General features: G+C 46.4%; 1 protein-coding gene across 3 annotated transcripts in view; it reads right to left on the bottom strand.

The window, feature by feature from the left end:
* The window catches only part of LOC138526375 (arylsulfatase D-like), a 344,213-nt gene that overhangs the window by 133,536 nt on the left and 192,368 nt on the right, over nucleotides 1-18,309 (bottom strand). For all 3 annotated transcript variants that reach the window (XM_069637044.1, XM_069637046.1, XM_069637047.1), the window contains one exon: nucleotides 6,241-6,664. In XM_069637044.1, the coding sequence (XP_069493145.1) occupies nucleotides 6,241-6,664 (424 nt within the window). The remainder of the gene's footprint in view (nucleotides 1-6,240; nucleotides 6,665-18,309) is intronic.

Here is an 18,309-nt window from a genome sequence, read left to right on the forward strand (position 1 = left end):
CCTCCTCGCGGCTCTTCTGAAACCTCTGCAACACCCTCTCTCTTTCCAATATACCCTCTGGTCCGATAAACTCTGCCGAGCACACCTTGGATGTTCTCATCTCCTCAGATATCCCCTTCTAGAACCCTCTCACTACTCCTCTCTCTTGGACTGACAACTTTCTGCGCTCCTCTCACCTGAAGCTCTCTGTCCCCCAGGCGAAACCGACCCCAGCACTGACACCTACCTTCTCGGTCATTCGGCCCATGAAGCATGGGTCAGTGGAGGGCTTTGCTGCTACTTTCTCTGCTGCTCCTATGCCTGCGGCTGACTCACACTCTGATACAGCCCTCTCTAACCTGCATCTTTCTATCTCCAACACTCTGGATGTCCTTGCCCCTGTCATGAGAATCCGTCTGAAGCCTACCTCCAAATGCAACTCTTGGTATGATGCTGACCTCACCACCCTGAAACGCAAATGTAGAGAGGCTGAGAGGAAGTGGAGGGCATCGGCGCATCCTGACAAACTGGCCTGCCGCCTGCTCCAAAGGCAATACAGACTCTCTGTCCTGTCCAAGAAGAGAGCCCACATCCATGCCCCCGTCTCTGCGACCTCTAACAATACAACCAAACTCTTTAGAAATCTGCAAGGAGCTGGACAATCCTGCTGCAGTCTCCACCTCTCCTGTTCCCTCCCAGGTCCTCTGTATGGCTCTGGCCTCTCACTTCACTAAAACTCAGGACATCCTGTCCTCTCTCTCTACCTCTCCTGGTGGCCTCCCTCTGGCCACCTCTCCCTCTCCTCCTTCTTTCTCCTCTTTCTCTCCGACCACACCTGATGAGGTTTCTAGACTAGTCCGATATATGAAAGTGTCATCCAAATGGGCGAGCCCCTTTTCCTCCAGAACCATCAAGGACCACATTGACACCCTTGCTCCAGCTTAGCTTTGGCCGATTTCTGCAATCACTCTTTTGCTACTGGAACTTTCCCCTCTCCCCTCAAGCACTCCCTTGTGCAACCCCTCCTGAAAAAGCTTTCTACCAATCCTCCCTGTCTGCCCTACTACCGCCCGATCTCTCTCACTCCTTCCCTGGGCAAACTCCTGGAAAAGCTGGCCATCTCCCAGCTTACTCTCCACACTGAATCTGTTGGTTGTCTCCATGATCATCAGTCTGTCTTCAGAGTAGCCAGAGGCATGGAAACTGCTCTCCTTAACACCCGTGAAGATCTGCTCACTAATCTATTCTAGTCTTCTTTCTGTCCTCATCCTCCTTCATCTTTCCTCTGCTTTTGACATGGCCAATCATATCATCCTGATTAATTGTCTCAGTGAGAACCTTGGCATCAGGGATCAGGCCTGGCCTGGTTGTCCTCCTTCCTCCTGGACCGACCCCTTCCAGGTCTCACTTGGGTCCTTTTTCTCCATCACATCTCTCTCCACATGTGGTATTCCCCAGGACTCTAACCTCTCAGCCTGGCTCTTCAATGTCTTCTTGGCCCCTTTGGCCCACCTTATCTCTACCTTCTCCTCTAACTTTCAGTGTTATATGGATGACACTCAGCCCTCTAACCATGATTCTGGAGTGGTGCACCTCCAACAATCTCTGCCTTTATGCCATTAAGAATTAGATCCTTCTCAATTGGACCCCTGCTCCTGCTTTCGCACTCTCACTCTGGCCACCCTTCCCTGGTTCCTCTTCCTTCGCCTTCCTGTGAGGCAAAAAACCATGCCATCATCTTCGACTCCACTCTCTACTTCTCTCCTCACATCACAGACCTTGCCAAGAAGGCCCACTATCAGCTGCACCTCCTCAGAGGTATTCTTCCTTTTCTCACTTCCCCCAGAAGCTCACTGTCTCCAGAGCCCTGGTTCTCTCTAGGCTGGACTACTGCAACAGCCTCTTTCTCAATCAGCCTTCTTCTACTCTCTGCCCTCTGCAACTAATCCAGAACAGTACTACAAGAGGTGTCCTTGGCCTCAAGCCTAGGGACTGCATCTCTCCAGCCCTGAAATTTCTCCACTTGCTCCCGGTGGCTGCAAGGATCAAGTTCAAGACCCTCTGCATCGCCCACAAGGCTTTCTGGGGCTGTGACCTGCACTTCATCCAGCTCTCTCATCCTAAACACCTTCCTTCTCAAGCTGTTTGCTCAGTCACCTCTAACTCTGTGAGGGTCAGACGTTTCTCCAGGCAGAGAGTGGAGGGTAGATCGTTCTCCTCTGCAGGCGCCTGGAATGGCCTCCCTGCCCCTCTCAAACTTGAGCCAGACCACCTGAAGTTCTGGAAGCATATCAAGACCTTGCTTTTCGCTTCTACTTTCTCTCTCTTTCTTTCTCCCCTGCTGACCTACCTGTCTGCTGCACTGACTGGTTGCTGCCTACCCTCAGACTCTCACTGGGTAAGAGGCTCCTCCATGACTAGTAGCCCCTGCCCTGCTCCCGGGCCACCACGCACTTAGGTGATGTAACTGGAACCCGCAGTCCCCTGCCTCCTTGCACTTACCCAGAGCTGTGTTGCCCTGGCTGCATTTACTCAGAGCAATGCTGCCCTGATTGTATTTTCCCCCTTGTCTCCCCCTGGAACTTCCCCTCTACAACCCCCTTGCACTTTGCGTATCACACTTGCATGATATGAATGACGCAAGGCCTAGTAAGATCATTTGTTTTGTGCTCCCTCTGTCTTCCCTCCCTTGTCTTTTAGCACCTAGAAACACTTGTGTATAGGTGCCTTATAAATGATTTATAATATCATATATGGGGGACTACTTTAAGGAGAAGGCCGTTGTGCCCAAGACGAGTGGCATATATCCCCTCCCAAACCAATAGGATTGTGGAAAGATATAACAGGGTCATCAAAGAGGACATTAGATGGGCGTGGTCTAGTGGGAAAGATTGGAAGGATGCTGTGAAGAGGACGAGGGTGGCTCATAGACTCATGCCGCACAGCACGACTGGAGTATCTCCTTTTGAGCACAGCAGAGGAAGAAAAGGCAGTACTAAATTGTTTCCAGGTTGGATGCATGGTGTGACCAGAATAGTAGTGGTGTTGGATGATGCGAGGGAAAAAATCAGAGAAAGGCAGATACAAAAACAAGATGTGGCAAGCTAATAGACATTTCAGAACATCCAGTTCTCTGCAGGTGAGAGACTGGGTAGAACCAAATTGCCTGCAGCGTTGAGAGAAGATGTATGTCAGTGGTCTAGGCTGATTAGAGTAATAGAGGGTTTCAGATATTCTGGGAGGATGGAGGACGGAAGAGTAGTGATGGTTGAGAGAGCAAAGCATGGTGAGCAAGGCATGATGAGGTGATGTGGGGCAGGAAGTATGTGAGTGGGAACAAAGGAATTGGTGGCGAGGGTTCCTTGCTAAATGAAGCAGACATCTCAGCATCCACCCTCCACCTTTTCAATGATGTCCAACTCAACCAGGCTGTCCAATTCTTTGTTGACCAGGTCCCGCAGGTGGAATGGAACCCTGGCAGTGCTTCAAGGCAATTGGTTGGATCGACTCATCAATGTGGAGCCTCACCGGATCACCTGCCATATGGCCGATGTCCTCAAACAGTCGACTGAACTTCGCTAGGAGCTCCTGCACATCCTCCACGTAGACAGAGTAGGCAAAACTCACGATGCCCAGTGCCTCCACAGCTGCACAGCTCGGCAAGGTGTTGCTGCTGACCATCATGACATAAAAACGGGCCCTGATGGATGATCCTCCGTGCGCCATGTTGGCCACAAATGTCCCTTCCAGCGGGATAGTCTGTTCACCGCCAAACGTAAAGATACGTGCTTTAGGTGTCTGCGGCTTTGGTGGCTCGTCCATGGCATCAGAGTGTCTCATGCCATGACGTTGACAGATGCCCCTGTCTCGAACAGCACTGGGACCGTGGACTCGTTCACCTTTACTGGACACCGTGGCTGTCTCCTGTTCTTGGGCCGCAGAGCGATGACACTCGAAATTAAGAAGACGTTCCCCTCTTCCTCGTCATCCTCCTCCCGAGGGGCCCCGTCGTCACATTGGTTGACTTGGATCACGTTGTGTGGGTGCTGTTGTCTGAAGAACACCGCTCTGACAGGCCCCCTCAGCACTACCACCGGCAGCTCTGTACATCCGGCATAGGGATCTGCTGCCCTGCACCGGCCACACGACTTCCCTGGGGCTGGGCATTTAGCAGGGTGTGTGAGGTCATACCCACATTTCTTGCATGAGTCCATCGCTCTTGTGCCACGATCTCATTGATTGCTGCTTGGACGTCTCACCCCTCTGCCTTTTTGGCCACTGATCACTGCGCACACTTCTTCCACCTTCCCCGGGCACACCGCCATCTCCATTCTAGACACCCTTACCTCGGACACCTCCTAGCAGCGCCCAAGTTCTAGGATTCACGGTAGCGTGATCCCGGGTTCACGCAGAACCTGCCTGCGCAGCTTGCCAGACGAGCATCCTTGAATCAATTGGTTATGAATCATTGTGTCCGCATTGTCCCAGGCACATAGCAGAGCCATTTAGCACAAGCTGGAGTAGAAATTGTCCAATGACTCGTCATCCTTCTGGCGAGCGGGGCACATGGCGAACCGTTCAAAGTCAGCATTGGCAAGTGGCATAAAGTATTCCCACAGTGCATTCTTGGCTGCATCATTGGTGGCGTTGGCAGGCTGCAGAGACTGAAAAACCTCTTGGACTGCCGGACGTGCGGAATACAAGAGCGTCCCCACCCTGCTGTCATCATTAGTATCTCTGGTGGCCCTGAAGTACATGTCCATCCTGTCTATCCGCATCCTTCATCTTGTATCAAGGCTGTATGGAGCACACAAGATGTCAAATTCAGGCATAGGCATTAGTGCCCCTTGCTGTCTCAACACCAGTGGTGCCTGGGGAACAGGAGGCACAGCCACACCCTGGGCGTTGTCCTGCATGGCAGCGAGTGCACAGGCACCCCACACTGCACTAGTCCGCTCCTTTGGTGAAGCTGCACTCAGACAATGAGTGTGATGATGTTGGTCAGGCACCGCTCCTTTAAACTTCTGATGATCTCCTCTACCACCATGCAAACAGTCATTTTGGAAATGATGAAAATTGTGAAATATAGGGCACCAGGCATGCACCCAGGAAACCCCAGTCCAATAATGTCCAGATCAGAGAAGGATTGCACAGTAGGGGAGTCTCTTGCCACACAAGTGGCTCCAAAAATTGAGTTGGCCCAGGGGATCAAACAAAGAGATGGTAGGACTCCCCCAGCTCCTCACCTCACACTTGATGGGGAAAAGTGTTTAAAAACACCTCCATCACGAAGACTACACAGCATCAGCTGCTCTCCTGTTAGGGAATTCAAACATTATGGTTAGATTGGCGCACAGGCACTCAGAATCAGAGCTGCGACCCTCCCGAACATGTGTTAAAAATGGCATCCAAACCACGTGGACACCTCTGTCTCCGCGGCATTCGGGATTGGATATAATAAAAAGAATGATTCCTGCCCCTCACTGATTGTGCCCGGATTGCTGGTGTCCCGCCTCGTCGCCACTGTCGTAGTTGGCCCGGTCTCATCCGGCGCCCCCTGTGATCCCTCTTCCGTACACAGAGCCATACGCACACCTGCATTCGATTCGGGCTCCCCGGTCGCTCTGTCGTGGCCTGGAATGCCCCCTTTATTTGTACTGGAGGCGGTGGAGTGCCTTTAAAGGGGCGGCACCAAAATAACTACAGAAAAGAAAACAGTTGGACAACAACACAGCAAGCCAATATAAAAATCACAACACCTCAGTTACTGACAAGCAGGTGCTTTTAAGAAATCAGTATCCCATGAATCTGACACACTGTATTCATCCACCAATGTGATATTCCCCTTGACACACTTTGTATTACTAGTTACAGTGTCACTTATGAGCCAAAACAGCAGATTGTTACCTCCATTACAAGAGCTGGGCAGGTGTCCCTTTCCCCAGAGACATCACAAGAGGGGATGAGAGTCTGCACTGTTTTTGATGGCAAGCATTTTTCTGGCTTAAGAATGCTTAACAATGTTAATGTTTATATTTTTTAAGTTGATGTGCCTTATGCCAGAGTATCCTCCTCCTTAGGGTGCATAAAATGCCACCTACAAAGGGATGTGCCCTTAAAGAGCTCTTTCACGGTACAGACAATTATAAAAGTCACCTTGAAGTATAGCAAAATCTTAGATATGGGACTCACAGGAAAACACATTGTCATGCATGCACCTAAGAGCTCAAGGACACTTTAAGGCTACTAAATAGGATTTACCTTTCAATGAATGAAGTAGCTTCCTTCTGCATGAGCCAAGCTGCTCCCTCTACCTTCATAGGCTGTTGTGTGACTTCATGGTTTCTCATGAGCAGGCAGTTCCAATATGAGACAAATCCAAATGAAGAATACCAGGAGACAAAGTAAAGGAGCCCACAAAAGGCAGAGCCGCAGATCAGTTTCCAGCCGACAGGAATCAAGCCAATAAGCTTGCCAATAATTAGGGTGAAGACAGCCAGGAAAATGAGCTGGGTATGGTAAGCAAATCTTGCTCGGAAGGCTAGTCCAAGCTCTGAAGGTTTGCCTGCTTGGCAATCATTTATGAGGGAGAAGGGCATGCCATAATAATAGTCAAACCCATGGGTCAACGGATGATGGCAGTGGTCATTGCGGGATTCACAGTTCACACCAAGGTGCCACTTGCCTGCAACAAAGAAATAACACGCATGTTTAGAGCACTTATGTTACAGGCAAACTCTATGCTTCTCGGGTTGCTTTGGTGTCTGAGGAATATTTTGGTTTATACCATTTGATTTTACGGGGCCAGAAAGGTAGTCTGAGGGATCTCCAGAATGTCCCGTTGAGCACTGCTTTCCAACCTGCACAGGCATCAATCGAACTTAGTTCACACAGTTAAATGTTGGCCTCTTAAACAAGGAAGACATACTACAACCATAACTGTGATGGGTGATTTGTCTGGTACCCAGTGTGTACAATACCTATAGACCACGACGTATGGGCTCTGCTTCCAGAAACTGTGGAAATATTCCCAGTGGTAGCCTACTCCCAATTCTAGAAGGTCTCAAAGACTGCTAGACTAGAAACGAGGTAAATGAGTACCACCAGCAATTTCCATTGCAGAACTATGATATGATATATCTCATTTATATCGCGCTCGTACACAAGTGTTTCAGAGCACGACCAGGCAAAGGGGGGGAACAAGAGAGAACAAAAAACAATGGTCTTACTAGGCCCAGTGACATTGAGAATGCGCAAGAGCATGGAAAAGCGAGAAGGGGGAAAGTGCATGGAAGGGGGAGACATGGAAAGTGCGGAACAGATGAGTGAAACAGAATAAATAATAAGTAAAATAAATACATGAGTTTAAATGTTTTGTATTCACATTTACCATGAACATTAATTCCTTACATTATTCCAGCCACATAACATTATTCCAGTCATACACCAAGATACAATAAAAATAGAGGATTCTTCCCTTGTGACAACTTACCCAACTCCTCACCCTCCCTCCCTGATATTCCACTGATACATCTTTACAATTTACACAGCCTGAACGGCCTGGGTTAGCTGTTGAACCACTCCAGCGAGCCATCTAGGTTGTTCCATTTAATCACAGACAGGTAATAAAGCAACTGGTTATAGCTTCAAGGAGGTCTGTCATCTGAGGAGTACAGCAATCCTTCCAGCAATATTGCCCATTCTGTTCTGTTGGACACATTTACATTAGTGAATTGTGACGAATCTGGACTATTTGTCCCTTCTCCCAAGAAGGAATACCCCCCCTTTGAGGCTAGGGAGGTATGCCCACTCAGCAAAACCCTCCCTATGGGTCTAGGCAAGTGGGAACCTCACTGGGAGTGACTCTCCTCTTGGGACCAAGGACTGTGATTCCGGTAAGGAACTCCCGATTTGGAGTACAGTGTCTGCCTAGATGGGAATTGGAAACACTGTTGCTACTTCTATTTTGAATCCACCAAATAGAAACATTTCCTCAATCCCTTTGGCTTCAGGTAATGCTGGATCCCATCTGAACTCCTGAGTGAAAGCGGAACGACACATCTTTTGTTTGTGATGACATACATGAAAAGACAAGGAGCCTTGAATTGAGGAGAGACAATCCTACTCAGAGGTGATCCTCTAATGGGAAAATATCCTGGAGGGGCAGAGCCACGGTAGTGCATGGCTCCGGCAGTAGCATAGAGAGCAAGTAAATTGGTAGCGTGCTGCCGGAAGACTGACGCCCTGACAGGCAAAGAGGACTGGGTCAAAAAGGAGACGGGACTCTAAAGCAACCGTTTCATCTGGTGGAGCAACCACGTGGGAGCTGTGGTGGGGCTGCGACCCGTTAACAGATGCCGATACCAGACTGCAGCAGAGAGACCACATTCCGAGCACCGCACAAGAGCAATAGCTGCTGAGCCAAGCAGCGGAAGGTAAGCAAATGCTCCCTAAAAGGTAACGCCGCAGAGAGGAGCACACAGTGATAATCAAGGCTGGGAAGGCCAAAAGAGTTACGGGCACCAGATAAACCTGAATTGAGAAAAAGCAAGCCTATCAGAGGGACAGAGGGCTTTGGGCAGCCCTGGGAAACTGAAGGACATTGACACTCAAGGCTAGAGAAGCCACAAGGGTTATGAGTGCCCAGAAAAACTGAAGGGGCAGACGCCATATCGAGGCCAGCCTGACAGAGGGCCAGATAACTTTGGGGAGTCCTGGAAACAAGGAACATGGTGAACAGAACTGGGAGGAGAGAGAACCTTGACGGTGCAAGTATTTAAAAACAAATCAAGGGCATGGTCAAGCACCAAGCAGGGAAAGAATGAGTTGTGTTAAGAAAAGCTTGTCTTTCCCGAGAAAAAGGAAACCATTTGAAGTATATGTAAAAACTTAAAAACATGTGGTGGCATACAGAAAATGCAGAGAGGCTGAGGATTGTATTGCAAACAATTGAGTAACTTTTCCAGGACCTGGCAAACCTTTAGAACCTTCTTCTTGGAAAAGGAATCCAAGTGTTGGGCCAGACAGAAGCCAAAGGTAGAGGCTATTGCTCTGGCTCCTTCTTTTTGTTACGTTTTCTTAAGTGGTAAGGCCAGTTAGCTGAATAGGATTTGGACTAAGAACTGTTTCTTTTGGGACATTTGACAAGCACCATCAGTTTTAGTTTTTTTCGGCAGGGAACGTCCCTCAAAGCGGTAGGGCTAGATAGACGTTTTATTTTTATTTTAAATAAACACCCTTGAACTCATCAGTACTTAGCCCGACTCCTGTTTCTGGTTCACCACAATACACAGTTTCTAGTCTAATCAATGCAGCCAGCTCTGTCCTGGCCCATTTTGTTATGTCTCTCTTTCAGCCTGCCATCTTGGGACCAATCGGATTAAACTATGCCATAGCTACGTGCTATTTTGTCAGAAACAGGGCTAAATCAGCCATTTTATTCGGCTGTTTTTTATTTTAATCAGGGGGAGCTTCCCCAATAGGCATGTTAACGGTGTTGGGTAAATCCATGTGGCCCCATGTGTCAATCTGGAAAAATGAATACTCCTCATTTGAATGACAGACGTAACTTGATGGCCGCAGGCCAACCGTCTTATGCACCGAATTATAGAAATATAAACTGCTATGCTTGACCAACAAGCGGCCATTTTAAACGTAGCAAGAATCGCCATTTCGCTTGTTAACCACTGCTCATTGCTTTCTGTCTAAAACTGCTTTGCAGCTTGCGAATTCTGCTTACTCTGCTCAAACTGTTAACATTGTTGTCTGAATATGAAAGGACAAGGTTGGGGGACTGAAGAGTTCGTTGAAACTCCTCATGAGTAGCCCAGAGAGGAATGCCCACACTCCCTCTCTGTAGCCTTGGGAGAGAGCTGCAGGGCATTTAATCACTTCACAGCTGCCAGCCAGTCTCGTACGATGGTAGAATATGTTAGAATAAAACAGCTAAAGGCTTGAAAATATGCTCTTCCTACGGCCCCCCTTCGCAAAACCCTTTAGAACGTGTCGGCTCCCAGGACACGAATAATACCTCATAGATAGCAAAGCTTGGAATGTGGCTCTTCCCCCGTGTGCAGCTTGCTTCCAAGAACAGAACCACCGTGTTCTGTTCAACAACTAAAAGATGCCTCCACACTTTCTAATTGCACATTGTTACTAGAATAGACATCGAAAGTGTCATAATCGTCATACTCGTCGGATATGTCCATCGTCATCCCGAGTTCAAAGGAACTTAATAAAGAGGGGTGTTAAACATGACATTGCTGATTGTATGATATGCAATTTGTATATATGTAACTGATGTACATAATTCGCTCTCTTGCGTCCCTCGAGGTCCAGGAAACTCACGTCGCGGGGCGTGAGATCAGAATTGGCCAATTGATACTATTTTTGCTTGCAATAAACCCTAGCATTGGAAATTTGAACCTCATGTCTGGCTCATCTTTTCGTGTATGGTTATTGCCTTGTTTCCATAGCACGAGGGACCCCTAGGGGCCCCTTTCACATGCCGCAAATCTTATCCACTACTGCCTTCCAACATTGGCACAAGTGTGTGCATTCCCATACCATATGTATACATGGGGATTCCTCTTCCCCACTTCTCGGGCAGTCTGTGGAACTGAAGGGGTTCATTTTATGCAGTCTTATTGGAGTCAAATACGTCCTCTGTAATACACTGTATTGCACTCATTTCAGTCGTGAATTGCGGGACACTGATTTGGTGTATTAACTTATTTCCTCCGTTTGTTTGTCCACAAAGAGTACTCCTAGATCCTGTTACCAGTGATTTTTATTTTAAGCACTGGTTTCGTCACTTTTCATGGTAGCGAAGTATAAATGGTGGAGATGGGTCGGTGCCCTTAGTCTTGGGAGGATAGCTCAGCGGCAACGTGCTCGCCTTGGAAACACGACGACACGGAGCGACACAGGTTCGATCCCCGGTTCCGCGCTTAGAAACCTCTGGGTATTAAGCACGTTATAAATAACCTATCATATCATATGTCCTTCATTTATGTCGTAAAGACTAGCTAGCAGGGTGCATCTATCTGGTTCATCGGGTAACCCAGTCCAAATCTTGCGAGCTCTGCCAGTAAGCCCAGAATTAAAAAGAACTTGTCCATTATCTATTGCAGAGAAAGATGATGCCTAAAAGGTGGTGGTAACCACCGAAAATTAAAACAGCTGAAAGCTGATCTAAAGATGTATTTTACTGGATAGCAGCTGAAACAAAATAAATTGTGCATAAGGTGACATCACAGCATGGAATACCTTGTATTTCTGCAGTGGAAATATTCTTGCTTCAGAAATGTGCCTTTGTATTTGCCTGGGGTATTCTAAAGTATCACCGGCAGTGCATTTTGTACCACTTATGGAATACATGTCATTGCGGAAGTTGCAGAAAAACATGTGTTCCAGCAGTGGTATTTTTACCACCTGCGGTAATTACCAGTGGTGGAATTTCCCAGTCAAGAAGCCATGGTAAGTGGAATACGAAATTTAGCACCAGTTACCTGCAGTGGAGCAGTACGGGCAGAGCAACATTATTTTACCACACCATGTGCTATTTGCTGATTTAGCATAAAGGTTTTTGACTAAGAACATTCATTTTTGCTTGGCAGGCATTTTTCAGTTCAACCTAGATATGGAAAGGCATGTTCCTTAGTGAAATGCGAATGGTCATTTTACAGACTACGAATACTCTTAAAAACTTGCTGTGGTATTCTTTTGAAGTTGTGCCACATTGCCATTGCTTCCTTGAAAACAACCCTAGGGAGCTCATTACGGGTTTGTTGTTATTCCGATGGTAATTCCGTCGGGAAATCAGCAAACTGCCCCTACCGTTTCTGCCACCTGATATCCCGGTATTGATGGGATATTACAAGTCTAGTCATGCCTAGGTTTAAACTGACAAAAGCTGGGGGGAGCAGCTTCCCGGTCCAAGCGGTGCAGCTATGGAACTCCTTCCCCCCTCCCTCCCTCCCTGAGGGCAGACCAAACCTTTCTTAACTTCAGATATAACACCATTAAATGGCTCATAGCAAACGACCACTAAACTACCCTATTGTCTTGACCCTTTTCTGCATGTATCATTGCATTATACTCTGTATCATGCTGTATATAACTACTGTACATTTTAGAACGTGCTGTATATAACTACTGTATATTATAGTTTACAGTTTGTTACCTTTATATGCATATATCTGACAAACATTTCCTTGTATGTCTATCACCTGCACATTTTTGTACACCCTATTGTAACCTGTGTAACTTTATGCTGAAAGTATTCATGTAGCCTCCTGTAATCTGCGCCCTGATACCCCCGGATCTGGTGCGCCATACAAATTAATAAACAAACAAACAAGCGGCGGAAAGGGTGGTAAATCCCCATTCCATTGAGTCCCATAGTACTTCATGGAGGAGATTGCTGGAATCACCGGCAACGGTACTATCAGTGGTGGTAATTCCGGCATTTATTTGCCCATGTGGGGCTGATTTAACTGCAGGACAGGCATAATGGTCAGTGCCCCTGCTGGCAAACTTGTGTTTCTACGGTTTGGAAAAATAGCCAGGGCCGGAATTGCCGGCAATTACACCGGCAACATTTCCAGACTGGTGAACATGTAATGACCCCCTATGTGTCAATTATCCTCGACCGTGATCTGGAAAGGGCGCTGTTAAAGAGGCCCCTGAAATCCATTCCCTTTAGTGAGTAGGGTCTATGCTTTTCCCTAGAGGTGGGAGAGCCACAGAAATCATGGATAGAGCCGAGCTGGAGCCATGCATTTGGCTCTAACCAGGCTCGAGCCAACTCTGCCTCCCCATCTCTCCTTTTCACACAGGTAAACCCCTACAAACTTTGCATAGTTGCTAGATAATATCAAAAACAAGCTAATAACAAATGGCCTTTAAGTGTAGCCTGCTATTTCTACCTAAATGCATGTACATGTGCCTTTGTGACATCACTATGCAAATGTAAAAATAAAGTGACCACCATTAGTGGTGTGGTGTAGAGACAACACTTACTGTCAGCAGCATTACTCTCCCATTGATTGTGGGAAATGGTGCTCGGATGCCAAACGCTGTTGGTTTGCACACAAGGGGAAACCTGTTGAGGGCGAGTGTAAGGGTCACAGTGAGAAAAGGAAGACAGAAAGCAAAAAGGGGGTAAAAAGCTGGAAATGGTGGAATAAGTAAAGGTCTAGAAAGAAGGGGAGGAACAATATATTTGAAAATTATACTTGCAAAAAGAAACAAAAGGAAGAGGAAAGGCAATAAAAAGAGACAAATGCCAAACAATTGAAAGAGGAAGAGAAAGGGAGAGAGAACAGGGAGGGAAAAGAGAAGGATTAAAAGGGGAAATAAAAGTGAAGAACTAGAAAAGAAGAGCGGAAACAAAAAGTAGGGAATAGTGGTGAATGGTAACATCAAAATGACACAAAGGGCGCAAAGCAAGAGAATGAGGCAGAAAGAAAAAATAAAATAAAAGGGTGGAAAGAACTAAATGCCGGCAGGTGGTTAGGGGGGTGATGGCACGCGTGTATCATAAGATAAAGAATACCCCATACAGTATGTAGAAAGAATTTTACAATCACCTCAGAGATGTGTGTCCTTTCAAGGTATACCATAATGTCAGTCCTCAAAGACTTTCAATATTCTTTTAACATATGGCTGGGAGCGCTTTATCTCATCTATAATTCTCTTCTGATGACATCAAATGACATTACAAATTAATAATCATTCATTAGAATTCATAGTATGTGTCCAAATTAATAATGACTTCCAATTTCTTTATAACATACGCTGTGGGTACTTTTTCCCCATAAAAAATTCTCTTCTAATAACACGACCTGACAAGCAGTTCTTAGTTAGAATCCAGGCGAATGAAGATAGCATCATCCATCCTTATATATCTTAGTCAGTGTCCTTGAGGTCACAAACCGTTAATCAAAGATCAGACTAAATAGCCATTGTTATTATTATGATTATTATTAGGGTATGTATTGAGCGCGGGCATAGCTCCGTGAAGCAACGGAGTGCTTTACAATCATGTGGGGTAGAACACAGTGAAGGAAACAGAGAGAAAAAGGAGTGGGTATTAACAGCGCAGGGTGGGCAATTGGCAGCAAGGGAACTACTAGCAACCAGGAGGGGGAGACAGTGGCGAGCAGATCACTGAGTCTCAGGTAGGGTGGGGAGTGCAGGGTGTGCGGACCTAGGTGTTACGGAGGAGCCATTCCTTAAAGTGGAAACTCTTGCGCTCTTTTCTGAACTGAACTGTAGAAGTGATGGGGTAAGTCTGATGTTGATGGGGAGGAGGTTCCAGAGTCTTGGAGCGTACAAAGAGAAGGCCTGTCTTCTGGTTCTGTCCTTCCTGTACCGTCATAATTCAAGTCTGCATATTTCCTTACTTCGGGTGGATCGCAGGCCTCTGGAGATGCTGAGTTTCTCAGGGGGGACTTCAGGATGACAGCCTTGTAGATGATGCAACAGGATGTGAAGATGATATGGGCTTGCAATGGGAGCCAGTGCAGTCCGATGAGAGTCAGGGTGATGTGGTTGATTTGGCAGAGTCCTTTAATGATTTTGGCTGCATGCAGGATACATTTTAAGGGTGCCAAGGTAGTCGGCAGAAGGCCTTCCAAAAGGGCATTGCCAGCATCCAGGTTGGAGAGGACCAAGGCTTGTACAGCGGGTCTGAAGTGGTTTTCTGGGATCAAGGGCTTGATCTTCCACAGGGGAGAAAGTTGGTACCAGGCCGCTTATGTGCTGTTTGAATGTGAGGTGTCTGTCAATGTTGAACCCAAGGGACTTGGCACAGGTGGCCAGCTGGGGTGTGAATTCCTCGAGGTTCACAGCAGAGAGCCAGGTCTGGATGTCAGGGTGTTCTGTGTTGTTGGTGAGCAGTAGGAATTTAGTCTTGTGAGGAAGGGCTTGAGCCTGTGGATGTCTTCGATGGAGGATATCTTGTGGTAGAGCTGGTTGTCATCTGTGTATTTGTGAATGTGGATGTTGTGTGGAGAGACAAGAGTTCTGAACGTTTCCATTTAAAGATTAAGGATCACGGCGGACACGATGGATCCTTGCCATACTCCAGAAGTGCTAGGTAGAGTTAGTAATCTGGAAGTATCCATTTGGATGAACTGTTGCCGGTTTGCAAGGTAGGATTTGAATCAGCTGAGGAATATCTCGCTGATTTCCATGCAGAGATGTAGATTGTCAGTGAGTGTCTGGTGGTCTACTGTGTCAAATTCTGCTGAGAGGTCAAGGAGTACTAGGAGGCAAGGATTGCCATCATCGAGGAGTTTAAGGGTATCATCGATCACCATGGTGGTAGCCAATTTTGTGCTGCACCTGGGTCTGAAGCCAGAATGGTAGGACTGAAGGAGGTCATTGGCTTTGAAGTGTTGAAGGTGTTGTGTGGCTGCTAATTTCTCAAGGATCTTACCTAGGAAGGGAAGATGGGTAAATGGGCGGTAGTTGTTGAGATCATCAGGGTCCAGTGTTGGTTTCTTAAGAAGTGGGAGGATTCGTCCGGGCTTGAGGGTAGAGGGGAAGGTGCTCTAAGTTAGGGAGCTGTTGATGATTGTCAGGTAAGGGATGAGTGCTTCAGTTGGAAGAGTCTTGAGTATGGAGGCAGGGAGGATGTTGTCCGCAAATGATGTGGCCTTGAGGGATGCTAAGGTGGCAGTGAGGTCTTCCATCGTTAGTGTCTTGAAAGTTGTCCAGGTAGTTGTGGTTTTGCGAGATGCGATGTCTAGTGTGCTGTCAGTTATGGTGTTGGTGTCTGTGTGCTGGCATATCATGTTGATCTTGTTGATGAAGAAAGAGTTGACAGCAGTGGATTTTTCGATGGAGCGTGCTACGGATGGGCGGGCAGAGGGTTGATGCAGTGCTTGACGGCTTTGAAGAGGGCTCTGCTTTCATTGTTGGCCTCAGCTATGGTGTTTTTGTAGTAGTTGGCCCTGGCAGTGTTGATCAATCGCCTGCGTGTAGCATGGCGTTCCTTGAGCAGGGCGAGGTTGGATGCGCTGCAGGATATTCATCAATTCTTTTCTTTTTTTCCAGCTCAGTCGCCAAGAGGATTTATATACAGAGGCAGTTTGTTTTTTCCCTGCCAGCGTGGGCACCATGCTCTCCAGATCCTGGGGTGATTCTCTAGCAGTACTTACATTGTAGAAAATAAAGGGCTAGTAACACATGGCTTGGTTTAGCTCATACTAGGTTTAATTTTTATATTTAACATTGAATGCCTTAATTTCTGTACAAATCAGTGCGTTTTGAAATACAGTTTGGACCAGTAAATTAAAGGGAATTGATTGATCTAAGAGAAACAATGGTCAAGTTAGGCAGTGGAGCCATTCCCTAAAGGATTTTTCTAAGAGATGTTGTGGCAAAATGCAAGCAATATAGTGCATTCGTCGATGATCGTAAATGATTAGAAATATACACCAAATGCTCCATTGCAGGATGAAATTCTCCTTGCAGCAGCATTAAACTGTACTCAAAATAACCATTAACTAGCCACAAAATATCACAAAATCTGCATTGTTTCATGAAATGACCTCACATATAAACATCAAAAGCTCCCTAAAAGGTATCGTTTTCCTCAGATAATCAGCATTGAGTTCACCCCAAAAATTAAACATTTATGACAACGTGCACCAAAATGTCAATCAAAAGGTGCTACCTGTTTGTCTTCAGGAGAAAGGCAGCAAAGGGCATGGACATCCTTCCCAGAGCCTGCATGTGATCCTACCAGAAAGGAAGGGTATACGTGTGCACAGTAATAACATACACTGCAGGTACTCTAATGGGAAGGCAACCTGCAGCTCTGTTTTGGACTATAACTCCCATGAATGCCCACCATTCACTATGCTGGCAAGTGCTGATGGAAGTTGTAGTCCAAAACATCTTCAGAGGGAAAGGTTGCAGACCCTTACTGTAAGGGTAACCAGGTATCCACGGGCACCTCACGAAACCCTTTTATAAGCTATTAATGGTAAATAGATACACTGTAGTAGTAGTTGGAATGAACATCATGGGGACTGTACAAAGGTATGAATTATCATTCACAGTAAGGTTGTATTTGGCAAAACAGGACATATAACAGCAAGCAAACCAAGGGTTAAATGGACTTTGGTACAATGCATCTACGCCACTAGAGAACACATAGCTCAGTGTACGCTACAGTCACCTACAGGCAGCCTATCTGTAGAGTTGTTGTGCTGCTTAAAAGAACGACCCCTCATTAGAGTATACAAGTGACTGATGCTGTCAGTATAATGGTATGTGTCCTGGGAGATTTATGGCATTTAAAAAAATGCCACCAGCTTTACCCAAGGGGTGTAAAAAACACCAGGCAGCTTCAGAACGCCAAACACCATCCATTGGCCGGCTTACTGCTAGGGGTAAATTTCTATCTGCTTGGGGGGAATATTAAAAAAATGTAATGTTAGGAGCTGTAGTAAATGGTTCTCTTTTAGACAGCCTTCTGTGTTTTAAAAACTGATGTTGGTGGGTTTGTTCAGCCATTGGGTGTACTGCTGAACTTACCAACAACCACATATAAAGCACCACAAGTACACTTTCTCCTGAGCGTTAGTAAATAGTATGCCAGCAGTGGTTAGGCCACACAGTGCCCAACATAAAAGTATGCAAAGGCGGAAATAGGCACATGCAGAAACTGAAGAACAGTCTCTCCTGTTGGTTTGCTTTTAATAGTTTAATTGGCGCTAAGTGAACCGTTTCACATCATACAGCTGTCTATGGATGCCTCTCACCTTATTAATCCAGTATTATGTGGCGAGGGACAATGTGGTGTAGAGTTAGTCTGCCCAGGTTAAGTTCATCTTTAGCAGCACTAGAGTGACACGTTCAAAAGTGCCACTTGGCTAATGATACCAAAATGGGTTGGCGAAGTAAGGGAGGGCATCCATTCTTTTGATCATGGAGCAAACCTTTGGCATAATGATTTGAGTTGGACGCCTTGCTGGAGATGGAAAAACCATCTTAGGTAATAGGCGATATCGATGAAACAGATGCAAAGTTAATTGAACGTTTGGAATTTTGTTAACATTGTATCTGCAAATTGAGATATTGTATGCCTGCTCCCCCTGATCTTTGTACTGGTTTAAACCTTGTATTGTTGATGACTGTTCAGAAAAATCAATTCAAATAAGCTTCCAAGAAAAACAAAGTGCCACAAGCGATGTGTTCACTAAAAAAGTGTAAACCGTATTTTGGTTGCCAAATCCGCTACAAAAGTGGTAAAAGTCTATAACATTCAGGATTCTTTCAAAAAGATGCACACCACAGGGTTTCTAGCTCGCT

This window comes from Ambystoma mexicanum, chromosome 7p (genome assembly GCF_040938575.1).
Source record: "Ambystoma mexicanum isolate Mex_15411 chromosome 7p, UKY_AmexF1_1, whole genome shotgun sequence".
In the NCBI taxonomy this organism is placed as follows: Eukaryota; Metazoa; Chordata; class Amphibia; order Caudata; family Ambystomatidae; genus Ambystoma; species Ambystoma mexicanum.